The sequence below is a fragment of the Sorghum bicolor genome, chromosome 10 (genome assembly GCF_000003195.3).
Source record: "Sorghum bicolor cultivar BTx623 chromosome 10, Sorghum_bicolor_NCBIv3, whole genome shotgun sequence".
NCBI lineage: Eukaryota > Viridiplantae > Streptophyta > Magnoliopsida > Poales > Poaceae > Sorghum > Sorghum bicolor.
The window spans coordinates 4,549,874-4,568,168 of NC_012879.2; the positions used below are offsets into that span (position 1 = coordinate 4,549,874).

General features: G+C 42.1%; 2 protein-coding genes and 1 long non-coding RNA gene across 7 annotated transcripts; 1 reads left to right on the plus strand and 2 right to left on the minus strand.

Moving 5' to 3' along the window:
* On the minus strand, positions 1,780 to 5,846 carry LOC110430719. 5 transcript variants are annotated; one of them, XR_002448077.1, is made up of 5 exons: positions 5,612 to 5,846; positions 4,554 to 4,721; positions 3,354 to 4,314; positions 2,194 to 2,461; positions 1,780 to 2,106 (listed from the first exon to the last, which is right to left on the minus strand). It is a non-coding gene; the product is annotated as an uncharacterized LOC110430719 (long non-coding RNA). The 5 variants fall into 5 exon arrangements; XR_002448078.1 differs by having other exon boundaries at positions 3,354 to 3,829; positions 4,244 to 4,721; XR_002448076.1 differs by having other exon boundaries at positions 3,354 to 3,515; positions 3,671 to 4,721; positions 5,612 to 5,845.
* LOC8076171 (putative disease resistance RPP13-like protein 1) lies at positions 6,412 to 7,491 on the minus strand. Its single transcript, XM_021449740.1, has one exon. The coding sequence runs from the start codon at positions 7,489 to 7,491 to the stop codon at positions 6,412 to 6,414; it is 1,080 nt and encodes a 359-aa protein (XP_021305415.1).
* On the plus strand, positions 12,964 to 17,448 carry LOC8075532 (26S protease regulatory subunit 6A homolog). Its single transcript, XM_002436530.2, has 9 exons — positions 12,964 to 13,212; positions 13,343 to 13,459; positions 14,134 to 14,241; positions 14,817 to 15,008; positions 15,196 to 15,387; positions 16,235 to 16,353; positions 16,560 to 16,767; positions 16,877 to 17,017; positions 17,198 to 17,448. Exons 1-9 carry the CDS (start codon positions 13,075 to 13,077, stop codon positions 17,273 to 17,275), a joined length of 1,293 nt encoding a protein of 430 aa, XP_002436575.1. The 5' UTR covers positions 12,964 to 13,074; the 3' UTR covers positions 17,276 to 17,448.

Sequence of the window (18,295 nt, forward strand, 5' to 3'; positions counted from 1 at the left end):
CCATCGCCAGCTCCCCTAGTTGCCCATTGACAATCTTCACCGTCTGGCCTACCTGTCTCCCTTGTTCGACCATTCTATAGTCCACCGGAGAAAGGAGAGCTCACCGGAACCCTAGAGGAGAGAGAGAGAGAGAGAGAGAGAGAGAGAGAGAGAGGAGGATGACGGGACCTACCTGGCGCCGCCGCCACAAGATTCGATGGATTCACCGCCACCGCCAGATTCGGCGGATTAGCCATCGCCAGATTCAGCGGATTAGCCGCCGCTGCCGTCACCAGATTCGGCGGATTCACCGCTGCTGCTGTCAGATTCGACGGATTCGTCGTCGCCGCCGCCACGGGCCACGGCTAGATTCGGTGGATCTGCCTCCACCGCCACCGCTAAATCTACCATGGCCGCACACAGGGGAGCCGGTGGGGCGTGGGCGTGGGGAGTACGCCACCGGTAGCTGTCACCAAAGAGAGAGATTGTGTGGCCGTTTGCAGAAGAAGTGTTGTGTGTTGTGGGGAAAGGATAAGGTGCGTCGGGGGTGTGCAGGCGTTTGGAGCTGCGGACGCACACCCGAAAAGTATCATTTTCAAAAATTTTAACAAGCTTGCACATGATCATACCGTTGACCGATGGCGTGGAGTGAAATTATAAGAGATAACTACTATTATAAAGAATTTATTTTGTTAGATTAAGTTACCATTAATTTAATCCACCCGGTCATGTAGGCTAGGAGAATACATCCGAAAAGCTTGTGGACGTAGCGGGATGAGGGGTGTGGGATCTACACGTCACAGGCCAGACAGTTGCACTCGCTCAGCAACCAAATAATATATTTTCTTTCTAGAATCCATGTTACATCATGGTAGACGCAGAACTGTAGTCCATGTGTCCCTATATCATGTGTCAATGGATAAAGTTATTGAACATATGTAAAGTTGAAAACGGACCAAATAAATCCTGTTCGTCCGCAACCGTATACCGTATTTTCCCGCTCGTTTTCGTTTTTTACGGGATAAACGGAAACGGGACCGAAAACGGGATGGATTAAAGCGGGAGCGGGATCGAAAACGGTAGAGCGTTTGTCCGTCCGTATTTGCGGAATCCCGTTTTTTACCGGGATATCCCGTTTTCTATCTCGTTTTTCATAAAAACGGAAAAGTAGCCCAACATAGTACCTAAGCCCAATATGGCCCAAAATGTCTCTTGTCTTATGTGATGTATGGATAATTCATATTTGTATGAATTGTAATCTATGAACTATGGATATGTTCTTATGCGATGTATGGATAATTTATATTTGTGTGAATTATGATCTATGGACTATAGATATATGGTATTGTATTAATGTGGTCACTAGTCACTGGTCAGTGCATATTTGATATTTGGTATTACATTTTGGTCTCTGTATTTGCGCTATCATATGCGGCTTATATGTTCCGGTTTGAATTTTCGCTTACCGCTCGTTTCCGTCTATTTTTGATCGTATTTACCCGTTTTCGTATTACCGTTTATCCCGCTACCGTTTTCGCTCCCGGTTGTCCGGCTTCCGCTTCCGTTTTCGTCTAAAAATATAAAAATGAAAACGATAGAGCGATTTTCCGTTCGTTTCTGTCCGTTATGTCGCTAAAGTAGAGCGGTAGCAATAGTATAGATTTGTGAAACAAGAGATGTCAAACCTTCCTTGCAGTTGCACTTGACCGGACAATATATCCATTACTAGTACGAAGCGCGCGCCCCTGCGCGCGTGTGGGTAAATAATATATGTGTTACACATTTAAATTATATGATAAGTTAATTAAAAGTAAGTGGCTGTAATTGGTCTTACAACAAATAAGAATATATTACATATGGTGTTAGGGAGTAATGAAGCATAGGCATACAATACGTGCGATGCCACATGATTTGTACATGTAAATGTGGCTTTGGGCATGGTGTTGTTGTACAATAGACGGAATCATAGGTAGCATTGTTTCCCTGGACATAACTGAACACATTCTATGGAACATACATATAACAGTGCAAAAGTAAGGAGATTGTCGTGCTGATGCACCAAAGATGCTGCCCCAACAACATTGGGGGCAGTTTGCAAAAGATCCTCTCGGGTCATCTTTACTCCTACTGCAAAGGGAGGAACAAGATATCTTAGTGGCACACAATTACACCGACTAACAAATGTTGTGGTAGGGCCTTGAGCAACATGCTTACCTGTTATGGTGGAGGCTGCAATGCTGGCTGCTGTTGGTAACTTTGATACCTTGGATATTGTTGTGTAGGTGTATATGGCAGGATTTTGAGGGGGCAAGCAACCATATGGATAGTATCCTTGGGGATACCCATAATAGCCACCACTAAATTGGTCCGGCTCTTGTTGAGGCTGAAACAAAAATTCAACAAAGGGAATATGACCTCCCATGAGAGTTGTATGTTCTGGCTTCCCAGCTGGCTTCCACATAGCACCCTATGGTCTTCTCAGCTGATGCCCTGAAGAAACAACTTTTTTAGTGAATATAATCGATGTAGTAGTATCTGTTCCAGAAAATTATATAAGCATTTTCCACTACAAATTTGAAATCCTTTGTCGTATATGGTTAAAATTTACACAATACACTCTTGAGTTAACCAATTGGGTGCTAAGTTTGGCACTAAAATATTGGCACAAAAAGGTTTCACAATGGAACTGGATACTAAAGACAACATAAGGAATGAGCATTGGCTGGCCTATAAATTGATTTGCATAGTACATAAAACAGGATACTCTTCATATCTGTCAGAATACTGGACAGATGTTTGCAAAAAAAAAACGGACAGATCTACAACACTTTTGTACAGGTATTTCAACATAGAGATGTCAGTATAGGCTGAAAGTTTAGTTAAGAAGCTCACCACCTACAGTCGGGTTAGGACAACCAACATAATGAAGTGCATAAAATGAATATCAGTCATGCAGTTTGAGGAAGACAGAACTATTTACCGACAGTAGTATTGCTTTGATTGTTATGAAGTGGGTGGTAAATAATTCAAAAGATCGATCCACAACTCCAGTGGACCAATTAGAAGAAGTGCACAATAAAAAGGAGTAACATATACTCCCTCCATCCCAAATTATAAGACATTTGACTTTTTTTATCCCAAGTTTGTAATACATGTACAACTTTTATTAATAAACCACCAAGCCACAACAAAAGAAGTGATATTTTGTACAAATTTTTGAGTAAGACAAATGGTCAAACTTGGTATCAAAAAAGTCAAACGTCCTATAATTTGGGATGGATTAAGTACTTTCCAAAATTCATATTTAAGGACACCATCTGCAGCTGTCGTGGTTTCAATTCTATCAAAAAGGTCAAGCATGCCCAAAAACATACCTTCAGACACAGCATCCTAAGAAGGAAGGTATGTGAGCCTTCGTGTAGCTGGTTTCCTTGAACACAAGCATCAGGTCTTGGAACCCATTTTTTAATTCTCGAAGAGAGTGCTTAGCTGGTCTCCTTTTACACATGGAGCAGTGCGTGTAACACAATTTTGAACTGTGAAAGAGAGTGGTTAATTGCATATCTTGTTAGTCTATAGTTAAACACCACAAGGTTTGCTTTAGGAAGTGGATGACGGTATGATAGGTATAGAGAGGAAAGGCAAGTATGAGAGCAGAAAATAAAGAAACTTTAGTGCACAGGTAGCTTACCTGAAGATCAGTCAAAGTAAGTTTTTTGTGCAAGGACAGGAATATTATTAAAAACACAGGCAAAATGCTTGAGGCTGAATATTCTGTGGAGATGACCAAGATTCCAATAGCATTACTGAGGTTTTCAAAAGCTTCGACTTGCAAGAACTCTTACGACACCTATATAATTCATTTATGATGATGAAGTGAGGATAGAAACATATAGATGTCTTCGATATGGTTGGAAAAACTCTTAGACCGATTAGTGCCAGAGAAGGGTTGGCAACAAACCGATATCAATTAATAGACAGGAAGATGGAGCGCCAAAAATAAATACAAAGTTGGATGACCTATGAGCATGAAAAGTCAAAAGGAATTTGGCTAGAGTACTAAACGATCAATAGGAGTACATAAATATATCTTTCAGAAACCGGTAGTGATAAATTTTATAGTAGGTACTAACCACCCATTCTATATCCGCTACATTTATGGTCAAATATGTGATGCATTGGAACCCCAGCCTTAGGGGGATCAAACTGGAATTGCAAAGAAGATGAGGACGATATCAAAGATCTGAACAAATTGTCCACGGACCATTTAGTCCTCCCTGACACAAAACCAATGCAGAACCGCATGGCCATCCTGTGTAATCTCTTCCTTTGCTCCTAGAATTAAATTAAACATGGCAAATCCATGAAAATTAGATGCAAGGAAACGCAAAGAGAACAGGTACTATGAGCCGTAAATTCCAATAGCTCCAACTAAATTACTTTATCCGCATGTTTCCATCTGTTAAGTCCAGTTGTGAAAGGGTGACTGGAAAGTAAAAACACAGTTGCTCTAAGTACACTAAACTGTGATTTGAGTGCAGGAAAGCGAATGAGTTTTGTGAGACACATAAAACCTGACAATGCCATTGTAGAATTGGGCCAATGGAAGCATGAAAAGTTTCTTATATCATGTCGTTGGCTCCCTGGAAGCCTGTATCCCAAGAAGCTTGTAATCAGCACCAAATGAATCCACTGCTGATAAAAGGGACTGGATAGCCAAATCATTTGGACATTCTGTCTCCCTAGAAAAATAACAAAAGATTGAAGTTATTCGAATATGTCTAAGCCACCAAATGTACAACTTAGTAAATATACATAATCATAAATTGATATGTCGCAACAATGCTTTTTGGAGCTATAAAACTCCCTGGAACAAAAGCAGAGTGAAATAAAAGTAGCTTTCACTTTGCGGAAAAATGTTACTTCTTGTCAGTCGATGCAGATGGAAAGAAATAATCATCAGTGGCTCCTAAATCAAGTGATCTGAAGCATCTAATTAGATCAGTTCATGTGCTATGACAACAAAACTAACTGCCTCATAAAGGCAACATGATTGAACAGGCCGTTGCTTCAAATATTGTACTACAACTGCACATACACCATTGAACAAATCTGAAGAAATAAATCTGCGACTCTACGAAACTAAACATTAAAGTTGAAGCACCAATAGGAACGGCAAAGTACCCATATCCATCCATACTTGATGGCTGGACTTTTGCACAGCAAGAGAGAGGCGAGGACGAGGGATGGCCCTGCGTCGCCGCTATGACCGTGGAACCCCGTTTGCACACCGGCGAGCACGCGTCCGCACCACCTGTGTCGGGGCCACTGCAATGGTAGGTGACCTAGGGTTTCCCCTTGCCACCGCCGCCCTCATGGGACCTGCCGTGCCAGGGCCCGGACGATCCTAAACGGCTAATGACACGGAGGGCGAACCCTAGGTCAGCAACGATGCTGCGGTTCGCCGCCTCAGAGGAGCCGACCGGTGCGTCGTCATGTGAGGAGACAGGGAGAGAACGAGGAAGCTGAGAGTAGAGAAAGGGAAAGAGGATTCGAGAGGTTTCAGGAGGGGGCACCGATGGGATGAAGCCGGTGAGCTTCGCCGCCACCGCCGACGGTGAGGAACAGGTACCTAGGGTTTCGTCGAGCGCCCGTGGAGGGCGCCAACACCCCGGCATCGCGTGAAGAGGAGGCCACGGTCCTTGGCCACCTAGCACGCCGCAACGCCGGAGGAGAGGGACAGAGAGAGGGGAAGCCCGCCCGCGGGTGGCGCCGTCGCCTGTCGCCGTCGCGTCGGGAGGAGAGACGGGGAGGAGAGACCGAGGGGATTTTTTTATGGGAACGAGCGAGGCGTCGGGAGGAGAGACGGGGAGGAGAGACTGAGGGGATTTTTTTTACGGGCCACCACATGCCGACAAAATTGGATAGGAGCTCAAATGAAATCTGACCATTGAATGCGAAATCAAACGGCCCAAAATAATTCTGCTAACGTGGCCACGGTGAGCTTCCGGGGAGCTCCCGCTGAATGTAGAGGTAAATTATCGTCACCTCCGGGTCGAGGAGGGCCTGCTCTTCAGGTTGAGGCATTGAGCTGAGCACTTAAGTCTCGTACATCAGGAAACACGCGGTTTTATTCATGCTCCAAGTGCGGGGAGGACGATCCTTGGCCTTGAGGTCGTCCGGGTACTCACCAAACAGCACGAGGTTCTTCCGCATGTAATGCCTCGCTGTTGCGAGAACCTTGCTCCAGAGCTGCCGGCTGCTGAGGTCGGCTCTCACCATGGCGGCCATGATGTTGGCGGCCATGAACGACCCCCGTGCCTCGACCGCCATGTCCATGGCCAACACGCCAGCTTCGGGTTCTCGTCTGGGTCAGCGCCCCCGAACTGCCGAACGCACTCAGCTTGAAGAAATACCACATGGCTTCAGTGCTCAGGCTGTCAGGCATCTCAGTCTGACAGCTCGTGTCGTCCCGAACCTCTCGATCTTCTCGGAACGGCTCGTGAGTGTCACCTTGCTCCCCCACGGCAATGGCATGCATCTTCTTCCACGACCAGGAGAGCACCAGAGGCTGTTCCATGCCTCGTCGTCCACATCCCCTGAGAGCTCGATGACAAGCAACCATCTCTCATCCTCCGTGTTGCTCTGATGCTTGGTCGCGCACTTGTCCCTTAAGGCGGCCATGGTTCCAAGATCTCCAACGCCAGCACTCCCGGCTGCAGCGTGCAACAGAATAAGGGAGAAATGGCCGCGCACCCTCTCGTCGTTGCAGACATGCTCCACAAGGGTGCTCTTCCCGATGAGCGCGGGGCCGACGATCGGAAGAACTCCCGGCGCCGGGTTTGCAGCAGTCACCGTCACCGGCGCCGGCGGCTCAGCTTGCAGCAAGAATTCAAGAACCTGGTCTCTCTCCGCGTGTCGGCCAAACATGCACTTGTCCAGGAACAGATGGGCGCTGTAAGGCTGGCGGCACGACATGGGCGGGCAGGCCGTGAGAAACACGGCCAGCTCCATGGCGCCGGCGAGGATGGCCTCCAGGCTGCGAACCATCCGCTGCAGCTGGAGAGAGGTGTCCCTCCGGCGTGCCGGGCTGGCCGTGGTTGTGGTCTCCGACGACGACTCACATCGGGCACGCTTGGCTAGGGTGAATCTGGACAGGGCGAACGCTGGAACCACCTCCTTCTCCTTGCTGCCGTCCTCTTCTTGTTGCCGCTGGTATCCTCCGCCGGCGTCGTACCTGACGGTGTCGAGGACGTAGTGGCCTCTCACCATCGCGTCGCTCAGGACCCTGAGCTGCCGGAGCACGCCATGGTTGGTGACGCGCCGGCCCTCGGCTTCCTCGACGATCGTGGCGCTCCTCAGGAGCAGGAGCTGGAGGCGGTGCATCAGGCTCTCCTCCCGCTCCTGGACGGTTGCCGGCACCGGCATCAGCCTGCTCCCGCACGTGGACACCAGGAAGGATACGGCTCTGCCGGCGAGCTCGCTGAGAAGCGCGTTGCGGAGCGCTTCCATTGTGGCCCGTGGCCTTGGCTGTGGAATTCCCCGAGTCTGGAAACGGCAACGCGACGAGCGGATGTGGATCCCCAAGAAAACAGAGGGTAGGCAAGTACAGTCAAAGCGTCAATCCGCGTGCTTTTTACCTCTGAATCCAGCCAAGAGCCAACGAACCGTGTACTGAGCTGACTGCTTTTACTGAGGAAATAAACTAGGGTCGCCATATGTTTGCTTTTCTTTACTGCTTTTCACTTTCGACAAGAAGGAAAGCCACGCAACGACTTTGGCCTTGTTTAGTTCACCTCGAAATCCAAAAAATTTCCAAGATTCCCTGTCACATCAAAATTTGCGGCACATGCATGAAGCATTAAATATAGACGGAAACAAAAACCAATCACACAGTTTGACTGTAAATCACGAGACGAATCTTTTAACTCTAGTTAGTCTATGATTGGACAATATTTACCACAAACAAACGAAAGTACTACAGTTTCAGTTTTCGGAACTAAACAAGCCCTTACTTAGGCCTTGTTTAGTTTGCAAAAAAAATTCAAGATTCTCCGTCACATCGAATCTTTCGTCGCATGCATGGAGCATTAAATATAGATACAAATAAAAACTAATTGTACAGTTTACCTGTAATTTGCGATATGAATCTTTTGAGCCTAGTTACTCCATAATTGGACAATGTTTGTCAAATAAAAACGAAAGTGCTACAGTAGCCAAAAACCAAAGTTTTTGCCAACTAAACAAGGCCTTAAGTGCCTAACCCACCAGAAAGCCCGGTCACGATCCAAGATTGGTTTTTCCTAGACCTTGGGGCCAAGGTAATTAAAGGAGTTGTTCAGTAAACCAAGAGAAAGGTAAATAAAAGTGTAGATTATACAACATGTAGGTCACCTCTTAACTCTGAAATCAATGGGGGAAAAAACTCGAAGGTTTTCTCTCGTTGATCTACTTTTGTGGTTCGTATTGAATATATCAAACTTGTCTGTCAATGGTTATACTTTTGTGGCTCCTCCTCCATGCGCACCACGTTCCCCCTTCCCCTGCTCCCTCCCCTTCCCATGGCGGATCGAGCTCCTTCCCCTCTCCATCCCCTCCCTGTCCTATGTGAGCTCCTTCCCCTCCCCATGGCGGCGCGAGCTTCTTCCCCTTCCCATCCCCTCCCTGGCCGACGTGAGCTCCTTCCCCTCCCCATGGCAGCGCAAGCTCCTTCCCCTTTCCATGTCGGCGCTGTCTCCCCTCCCTTGGCGCGCGTCTCCTGCTCTAGATCTAGCGGTCTTGAGCGCGGGCACTAATTTGTGTCCATCTTCGGCGGTCGGTGGACGCGGGAGTGGCACCATCGATGCACCAGGTGAACTTGGAGGTCGCCCTGCAATTCGCCCTACAGTTCGCCTCCCACCGTGTCGGCGGTGAGCTTCAAGTATCGTTGCAGTATGACAATTCACCTCATCGTGAGCTACGTATTACCGCTGCTACCCAAGCTTGAAGGAGCTCTTCCTCAAGGAGCCGAAGCAGAGCAGCGCCACCGAGACGGAGCTCACCACATGTTCGAGAGAATGCATCAAAGGGGGTGAACTCACCAGCTCAAGAAAGAGATGACTGTATGCAAACCAAGTCAACCAACCAAACAAGAACTTCTCCTAGCCAGGCTCATCAGTGCATGCAACCAAACAAATGAGTATTGACTTGCTAGAGGCAGGCTTGGGCTAGCCTGGTTTAGTTTTGCTAGTCAGACTTGTCTTGGAAATGAACCAAACACACCCCTAATTCACGTTCTTCTTAAATGAAAAAAAAAACTTTCTCATTTCTTATCTAAATAATATATGATTTACCCCTAAATTTGGAAACTGGATTGCCGTGGGTAAAAAAGATAAAATACCCCTTTGACCATTTTAAAATGGTTTTCTTCGGTGGGTTTAAATGCTCAAATATGAATTTAAGTTCTTATATTTTGAAAATCAGTTTTTTGAATTTTTTTAGTGTTCTAAGTTGTCGACATGGTATATACCAAGTTTGTAGCTCTCAATACGATGTACAACTTTGTTGTTGAATTTTTTTATTTGAGATCATCTAGAGATCTAAATATTTATTTTTAAGTTAGTGGATTTTGACATTGATTTTTTATGTTTTTTTCAAATGGCCTTCATTGTTGACATGGCCTATACCAGCGATGTAGCTCCAAATGTGGTCTAAAACTTTCTAGTCGATGCATTTTTATATGAGATTGTTTAGACACCCATATTCACTTTACTTTCTCGTATTTTAAAAATTGATATTTTTTAAAAATAAATCAAATAAGCTCTTAACATGGTCTATACCAAAGTTATAGAGAAAAATATCTATTGGAACTAGAAAATGGTCTAGCACTGGTGAAATCAAACTTCCTTATCTAGCGCCAAGTTGAAATTTCCTCCCCTATTTGGCACTACCGTCCATTTGCTCTACTAACGGAGTTAAGTGACTGCCAGAATGACACATATGCCCCTCTTTGTATTAGAAGTATATGGTTCTAGATAGGAAAAGCATGAATGATGTTGTTAAGTAAGGCAAACATAAATGTTAAAAATATGGTGCCAAATAGAAAAGCAAAAAAGGGCTATACAAGGAAGATGTTTTTTCCCAGGTTATATATATAAGAAGCTCTAGAAGTATATGGTGCCAGATAGGAAAAGCACCAATGGACATGTTGTCAAGTAAGGCAAATATGAATATTAAAAATATATACTTGTGAACTAAATCATGTGCTTTTGACAAATGAAGATTGCAAATAAATAACCAATCAATTTCAGATACTAAGGTAAGGATAACTACACATTAGTGTCAAGCACAAGCTTCACAAATCCCATCACACTGTTAGCGTACTAAAAGAGGTACCACAAATTTGACACCTCAAATTAGATTTACAAATCCATACAATAGGTCCATATATGTATACGTTACCAAGTTCGTAAACACATGAAGATTCATACACACATATGTTTAAGTTCAATTGCACAATAGATTCATACACACATCAGTTGCAATACGTTAAGTCAATATCTATTATACTTTTCCAAGCATATTTACATAAAGAATCACAAACTTAGATTGATCTTCTTTTGCTTCTTGTGCGAACGCTCCCGAACGTCGTCAGGAGATGCTTCCTCAGCCCCCACCACATTGTCTCCCCCTCCCCCCCACTCCCACCCTGCGAGATCGGCCTCCATGCATGGATCACATGTTTGAAGAGTGATTTTTTCAAAGAAACACGACCATGAACTACGAGCGAAGAAGAGGCTGCTTTGCCATGGGTATTTTGGTTCTCCTATGAAAAAGTACCAAATTTGTAGTGCATGAAGAGATCTAAAAGTTTATAGTATATCTTTTTTCATTTGCGATCATTTAGGATCTCAAATATTCAACAAAAATGGCCTCGCTAAAAAAATCTGAAGACATGTGGCCCACATGCCACATCAGCCAAAACAACCATGAAACCACTCTAAACTATTTAGGTAATTTATTCAATTTTGAAAGTTACAAGAGGTAGGTTATCCGCTATTCGAGTTTGAGAATGATTTTTAAATTCTGTGACAAGTTCATGAAGGAAATCAAACTATACTCTTAGGACAAAAGAAATCTTTTAAGGTTTGAAACGCTTGGCTATTTTTGTTCTCTAGAGTACATGCCAACAATGGCAAACTCACATAACATGCTTTTTTGGTTGCCTTTTTGGCAATTGGAACACCCAGAATTTTGATTTTTCCAATTTTGTAAAATTTGTTAGAACAAAATTAGAGTTATGACTACATTTTTAACAAAAAGGAAAATATTTTGTAAATTTAATAAATAATGGCATAGGTTATAATTCTTTTGTTGTATTCATGGTGCTTTCATTAATTTTATGATTTAAAAAATGAATTTATAGGAGTCTTGGTTAAGCCATGATTATATTTTATTATATTTCTAAAATAAAAAATTAAAGTTCGATTGAAAACAAGTTTAAAATTATTTCTGAAACTTAATTTTAATATTCAAAACTCAAATATTCTAAAGGAGTTTCAAACGTTATTTGGTTGGTTAAGGTTTGATTTTTTAAAACCTCAAAGTGAGTTTCAAAATTCGAAGGGTTTTAAACCCCTTCTTTCTACTGTGGGCTGAAAACCCATCTATCTTAGCCCATCGCATTCATTTTGCCTTTCCTTTTCTTTTCTCTTATTTTCTTTTCAGCCCACTTCTCTCTCGGGGCGAATTCTATCCGGCTCCCCTGTGTTTTTTTCCCTTGCTGGACTAGGGCCCATTTTCAGCATCTCAATCACACTAGAAAAACTATTCAAAAAAATAAAGGAGATCTAGGAAAGGAGTTTCTTTGAATCTATTCTTAGTATTATGGATATAAATAAAGAATCAAATAGAAGTATATTTTTTTAGATGCTTATAGGATTAGGTGATGGTTCATTGTGAGCAGAGGTGAAGTCTAGTGGAGGCGAAGGTGATTTTCATGCATGCTTATCATATTTGCATGACTTTACACAAGTTGCTGAATAAGTCTTTTTTTAGTAGTACAATATTTTTCAGTAAACATCTGCACCTGTATAGGTATTATGACACTAATTTAGTTAGCTCCTCGGTTGTGGCCTTGTGGTCATGGAGGTGATTGTGGGCCAAAGGGTGGTCAATTAGCAGCTTAGAGTTGCATTGGCTATTTGAAAGTTTAGAGTTTCTCTCAACCATATCTATAGAGAATTCATGGTAAAAATTGTGTCGGAGCTCCATTGCATTGACATGTGCAAGTCAAAGCCATAATAAGGATAAAAAAATAGAGTACTACCTTCATTCTAAAAGAAAAATACAATCTATGTTTGGTCTAAACCAAACCATTTTATACTAGACTAAATTAAAATACTATTTAATAAACATACTGCAAAAAATATATTTAGTGGGATCTAATGATATTTGTTTGGAACTATCATAAATAGTATTCCATTTACTATAAACTATAAGTTGCTTTGGTTCTTCTAAGATACATGCATATCTTTTAACCGTACACTTAGACATGCACTATATGTAGTTATATAATGAAAAACAAAAAAAATCAAAATATCTTATACTTCTTCTGTTTCCAAATAAATCAATTACTACTATCCGTATTAGTCATTTTTTAAGTTTGACTAATTTTATAGTAAAAAATAACAACATCTATGATATAAAAATAAATACATTATAAAAATATATTATATGGCACATCTAATGATAATGGTTTGATATTATAAATTTTGTTTTTTTGGAAATTTAGTCAAAGTTTAAAAGTTTTAGGCCTTGTTTATTTGCACCTAAAAACCAAAATTTTTTCAAAATTTTCTATCACATCAAATCTTGCGGCATATATATAAAGTATTAAATATAGATAAAAAATAACTAATTGCACAGTTTGTTTGTAATTTGCGAGATGAATCTTTTGAGTTTCATTAGTCCATAATTGACAACTTTTTATATACGGAGTATACTGCCACACTTTCGCTCGCGAAAGAAAAACGCAGAACACACCAAACTCGCTCGTTCTCGCTACTCGCGTCTTCTCGTCGACAGCTCCAACTCCGAAACCCTACTCCGCCGGTGATGTCGTCATCCGGCGCCCCGGCCCCGGCGGCGGCGATGGCCGTTGACGAAGCGGAGGACGATCAGCTCGCCTCCATGTCCACGGAGGACATCATCCGGGCCTCCCGCCTCCTCGACAACGAGATCCGCGTCCTCAAGGTGAGCGAGCCCAGTCCTAGATCGGATCCCCGCGGTCTGTCCCCGCGGCTTTGTAATCCTCGTTCGTTCGGCGCTAGGGTCTGCGCCTGATCCGTGGGGTTTGTTTGGTTTTTTCTCCGGCGGTACCCAGGACGAGTTGCAGCGGACAAACCTTGAGTTGGAGTCGTTCAAGGAGAAGATTAAGGAAAATCAGGAGAAAATTAAGCTCAACAAGCAGCTGCCCTACCTCGTCGGCAACATCGTTGAGGTTCAGTTTTCTTCCATTCTGTGAATTTCCTGCGTGTGGTTGTTATCCTTGGTTAATTTGAGGCCAGGGAAGTGAATGAGTGTAAATGATTTGGTCTATTATCACATGATTTGGTGTGATATAGCATACTTATATAACTGCTTGTGCTATTATATTGTGTTTGCCCCCGGATAATTCATATTAGATTAGATCTTTATATGCACCAAGGCGGCACCACACTTAATTCGGAACAGAACACACGTGCCTCTTGCTCAGCCACTTCAAGTTAGTTAGGGTAGTTTGTCTTTAGTATAGCAGTGATTCTTTAATTTGAGTAACTGTGATCTGGTTAGGAATCTAGATATTCAGAAACTTGGAACTTGAAACTGGTTTTTTTCAACTACCTTAGCTTTCAAAATTTCCAGTCTATAAGTCCCTATACAATAATAAATTTCGAAGACTTGATGGTTCTATAGATCTGTGGATCTGTGGAGCATTCAAGTATCTCACGTCTTAAATGAACTGTGACATGTATTCTAGTAGATTACTGTGCTGCACTCCTCGTCCTTTGGAGATGATGATATCTAAATTTTTATTTCCTTATCATTTGGTACTTGTTATGCAAGTTGTCTGTACATTGTTTCTTTTGTTTATGGGTTACTCATATGGTTTGTCCTTTTTCTCAACTGTTTTAGATCTTGGAAATGAACCCTGAGGATGAAGCTGAGGAGGATGGTGCTAACATTGATTTAGACTCACAAAGGAAAGGAAAATGTGTTGTTCTGAAGACCTCCACAAGACAAGTGAGCAATCTATTCTCTGATCAGGGTCATGTCTTTTGCTGTTCTTTTTTTTTTGTGTGTCCATATGCTGTATGCAGTCCACCTTCTAAATATTTGACCACTAATATGCATACAGTCTGAAGATTTATCACATGAAAATAACTTATTAGGTATAGATGGATTGGCATGTCTGACCCTAGTAACAACTTCATGTTGTAATGGTTCTGGTTTATGGATTATTCCATTAACGAATTGTATATAACTGCAAAGCTGAAATATGCTGAAGCAGTCATAATTGGCTAAGTTTTTATTTATTTATTTATTTTTGAAAAGAAACAGTTCTGTAATATGCCTGTCCTGCTTACATTCTGCTCCAAATCAGCAATTCGATATCTTTTCTTCTGTGTTCACCTGCCTGGCCTTGCAGGTGTGGGTGTCTTAATTCTAGCTCTTCCACATCTCTTGTCGAATCATGTTCGATACTCAAAATTTAAAGCAATGAAACATTTTATGAGCTACCTTTTGTGTATGGTCTTGAGTTTAGGGAATCAAACTCACTGCTGCAAAATCTTCGTTTATGGCCTTGATGATTGCAGACTATATTCCTTCCTGTTGTTGGACTAGTGGACCCTGACAAGCTAAAGCCTGGTGATCTGGTTGGAGTAAATAAAGATAGCTACCTTATACTAGATACATTGCCATCAGAGTATGATTCTCGAGTGAAGGCAATGGAGGTGGATGAAAAGCCCACCGAAGATTATAATGACATTGGAGGTCTTGAAAAGCAGGTATTGTACTGAGTGAATGCTGAAACTTTGTTAGTTCCCTATTTATCATATGACAATATTTCGAGTCAATTGTTGCTCTTTAGGGAATAGCTGAGCAAGTTCCATCAGTCTTCCATACAAGAGATGAATAATGCCCAGTTGCTTATCTGTTACTTGTATCCTTTGAATCTTATTTGATTGAGTTTAGATTCAAGAGCTTGTGGAGGCAATTGTTCTGCCCATGACACATAAAGACCGGTTCCAGAAGTTGGGTATTCGTCCTCCAAAAGGAGTTCTTTTGTATGGACCACCAGGAACTGGCAAGACACTCATGGCTCGTGCATGTGCTGCACAGACGAATGCAACATTTCTGAAATTAGCTGGTCCACAACTTGTGCAGGTAATCAGTTTACCCGAGAAGCTTTGTTTTCCTTTTTTTGTCTTAGTTATATCGCTGCATGTCTTTTCAGTGTTAAGGTATTGTTTTTTTCTGATTTGAATCCTGTGGTACACTGTTGCTCCATTTGATGTTACCATATTTATACTGCAACTTCTGTTGCTCTTTGTTCCTTCCTCGAGTTATTGTTGGCTTTCTGCCATAGCTTCATTTTTTCATCGCATCATCCTGGTTAATTTCCTTTTTTTATGTACATGAATAACTTTTTTGTTTCTTTTGAGTTTCCATTTCAGAAAGTGCTGTTATTTTGTTCGTTTCAGTTGTCACCTGTACCGTAGCATTGGTCTTAAAGCAATATTTCCTTATGCCAAGGTTCTCAGAACCAAGTTTGGAATGTCTTGGTGCTTTCTACCTTCTGAACACAGCTTTTTTTTTGTTACCTCTAGGGCTAGTGTGTTCCTGAATTGTCTAAGTAATTTTTTTGTACATACCATATTGTTACCATTGAGGAAATGGATCTATGGGTTTCATCTTTCTGTTATTATGGAGTTTGTTAGTCCAAAATTTCTCTGTTGAAGTTCAGTCAGTTATGTGACACTTTATAAAGGATTTGTATATCATTTGTTGTCTGTATATTGAATAATTGGATTTGGAATAAAAGTTGAATGGTTTAGCAGTTTAACTAAAATATTGTTCTGATTGCATGACTAACACTGACCATCTGGTCCATTTTCATTCAAGACACATTGGAGATATTGCTCTGCCATGCAAAATCTGTTTTATTCTGATGTTATCATGAGCATAGTTTATACTTTCGAGTAGAGTAGTAATGATGCTCTTGGTGGTTCAGATGTTTATTGGAGATGGAGCAAAGCTTGTCCGGGATGCATTCCAGCTTGCGAAAGAGAAAGCTCCTTGTATTATATTTATTGATGAGATAGATGCCATTGGCACCAAGCGATTTGATAGGTATGTCTTTTATGACATTTCAGCCCTTGCACTGTTTTATTCTTGTTTTGGCTGATGATACTCTATGAGATGAAAATGTTAATTGTCTGCACAGGATCACAGAAAGTAGAACACTTTTTTATGTTTCAATTTAGTGTAAACAAATTGTTCTTATTGCGAAGAAGCATATGTGATGTATGTTCCATATTTTTGTTCTCTTGGTACAGTGAAGTTAGCGGTGATCGAGAAGTTCAGCGAACCATGTTGGAATTACTGAATCAACTGGATGGATTCAGCAGTGATGAGAGAATAAAGGTCATAGCTGCAACGAACCGTGCTGACATCCTTGACCCTGCTCTGATGCGATCTGGACGGTTGGACCGAAAGATTGAGTTCCCTCACCCATCTGAAGAAGCAAGAGCTAGAATCTTGCAAGTTGGTCTCCACAACTTATGTTCAATTTGCTGAAGTTTGTCAAACGATACTTTTGCTTTACTCAGTAGGCTATTTACTAACTAATGTTGCTATGTATGGTGCTCTGTAGATCCATTCAAGAAAAATGAATGTAAATCCCGATGTCAACTTTGAAGAATTGGCTCGCTCAACAGACGACTTCAACGGAGCACAGCTAAAGGCAGTTTGTGTAGAAGCTGGTATGCTCGCTCTACGCCGGGATGCTACAGAGGTGAGCCTTCTGCTCCTCCATATGCACAATTCCATTATATTAGCTCCTTTGCGAATGTGGTAGGACCACAATCCCTTACATAGATAGATGGAGGATGACTTCTGTAGGTTGATTATTGACCTGTTTATTTTTCATTTTTGTGATGATTTTGATTTCCTAACCTGATGCTTGCTTGCACAGGTAACACATGAGGACTTCAATGAAGGAATCGTACAGGTCCAGGCGAAGAAAAAGTCAAGCTTGAACTACTATGCTTAAGCTATACTTTATGCAAAAATGTGGACCACAAGTTGTTTGTAACACTACTGTATGGATGATCGAAGCTACGTTTTTACGTTTGCTTTGAGAGTGCAAGTTTTTAACATTATCAAAGATTTTTATTCAGCCTCAGGCTACCTCAGAAAACTGTTTGGTGAGCGTGAGTTTATCAATCGAATATGTTGCATTGGGGCGCTCTAGGTGTGGTACTCCCTCCGTCCACGAAAGAGTCAATTCCTAGAATCCGTGTCACTTTATAGAAAAGAGTAACAACATCTATAATATAAAATGCACATCATATAAAAATATATTTAATGGTGAATCTAATGATACTAATTTGATACCATAAATTTTAGCATTTTTTTCTAGAAATTTAGTCAAAGTTTAAAAAATTTGACTTAGGACAACTCTAGAAATTGACTCTTTCGTGGACGGAGGGAGTACAACATATCATTCGATAACACCACACCTAGAAAGTTGGTGTTTGATACACTTCAATATCTTCTTAAATGTTCTGACAACTTACTGGAATGAGCCAATGCCCAATGCATAGAAACACTACCGCTAGCTTTTGCATTCAGAATATAATACATACATACATACACATGTTGTGCGCTGCCCTTGCGGCTTTCCTGCCTGTGCAAAGGATGAGAAGAAACGACTTCTCTTGCGGGCTGGGCTGCCCGCTGCCGGGGTCACCTTTTAAATTTGCTGGGGTCGAAGGTAGCCGGGAAACGGGGAGTATGAGGGCCTCTCGGAAGACCATTGGGTAAAGATGGAGATGGTCCTTGTATTCACGTTTCTCCTCTAGTATAACTAAATAAAAATAATAAGACTAAAGAAGAACCGTGGTTATCAATTTGCAGCACCGTCCCTATCCTATCCTTGCCATCGGGGCGATGGACACGATAAGTTCGGGGTCGATGGACACGATAAGTTAGGGTAGGGTGGCATACACATTTTTTTCTATTAATAATTGGTTCATCGTGATCTCGCAAAAAAATAATAATGGAGACGACA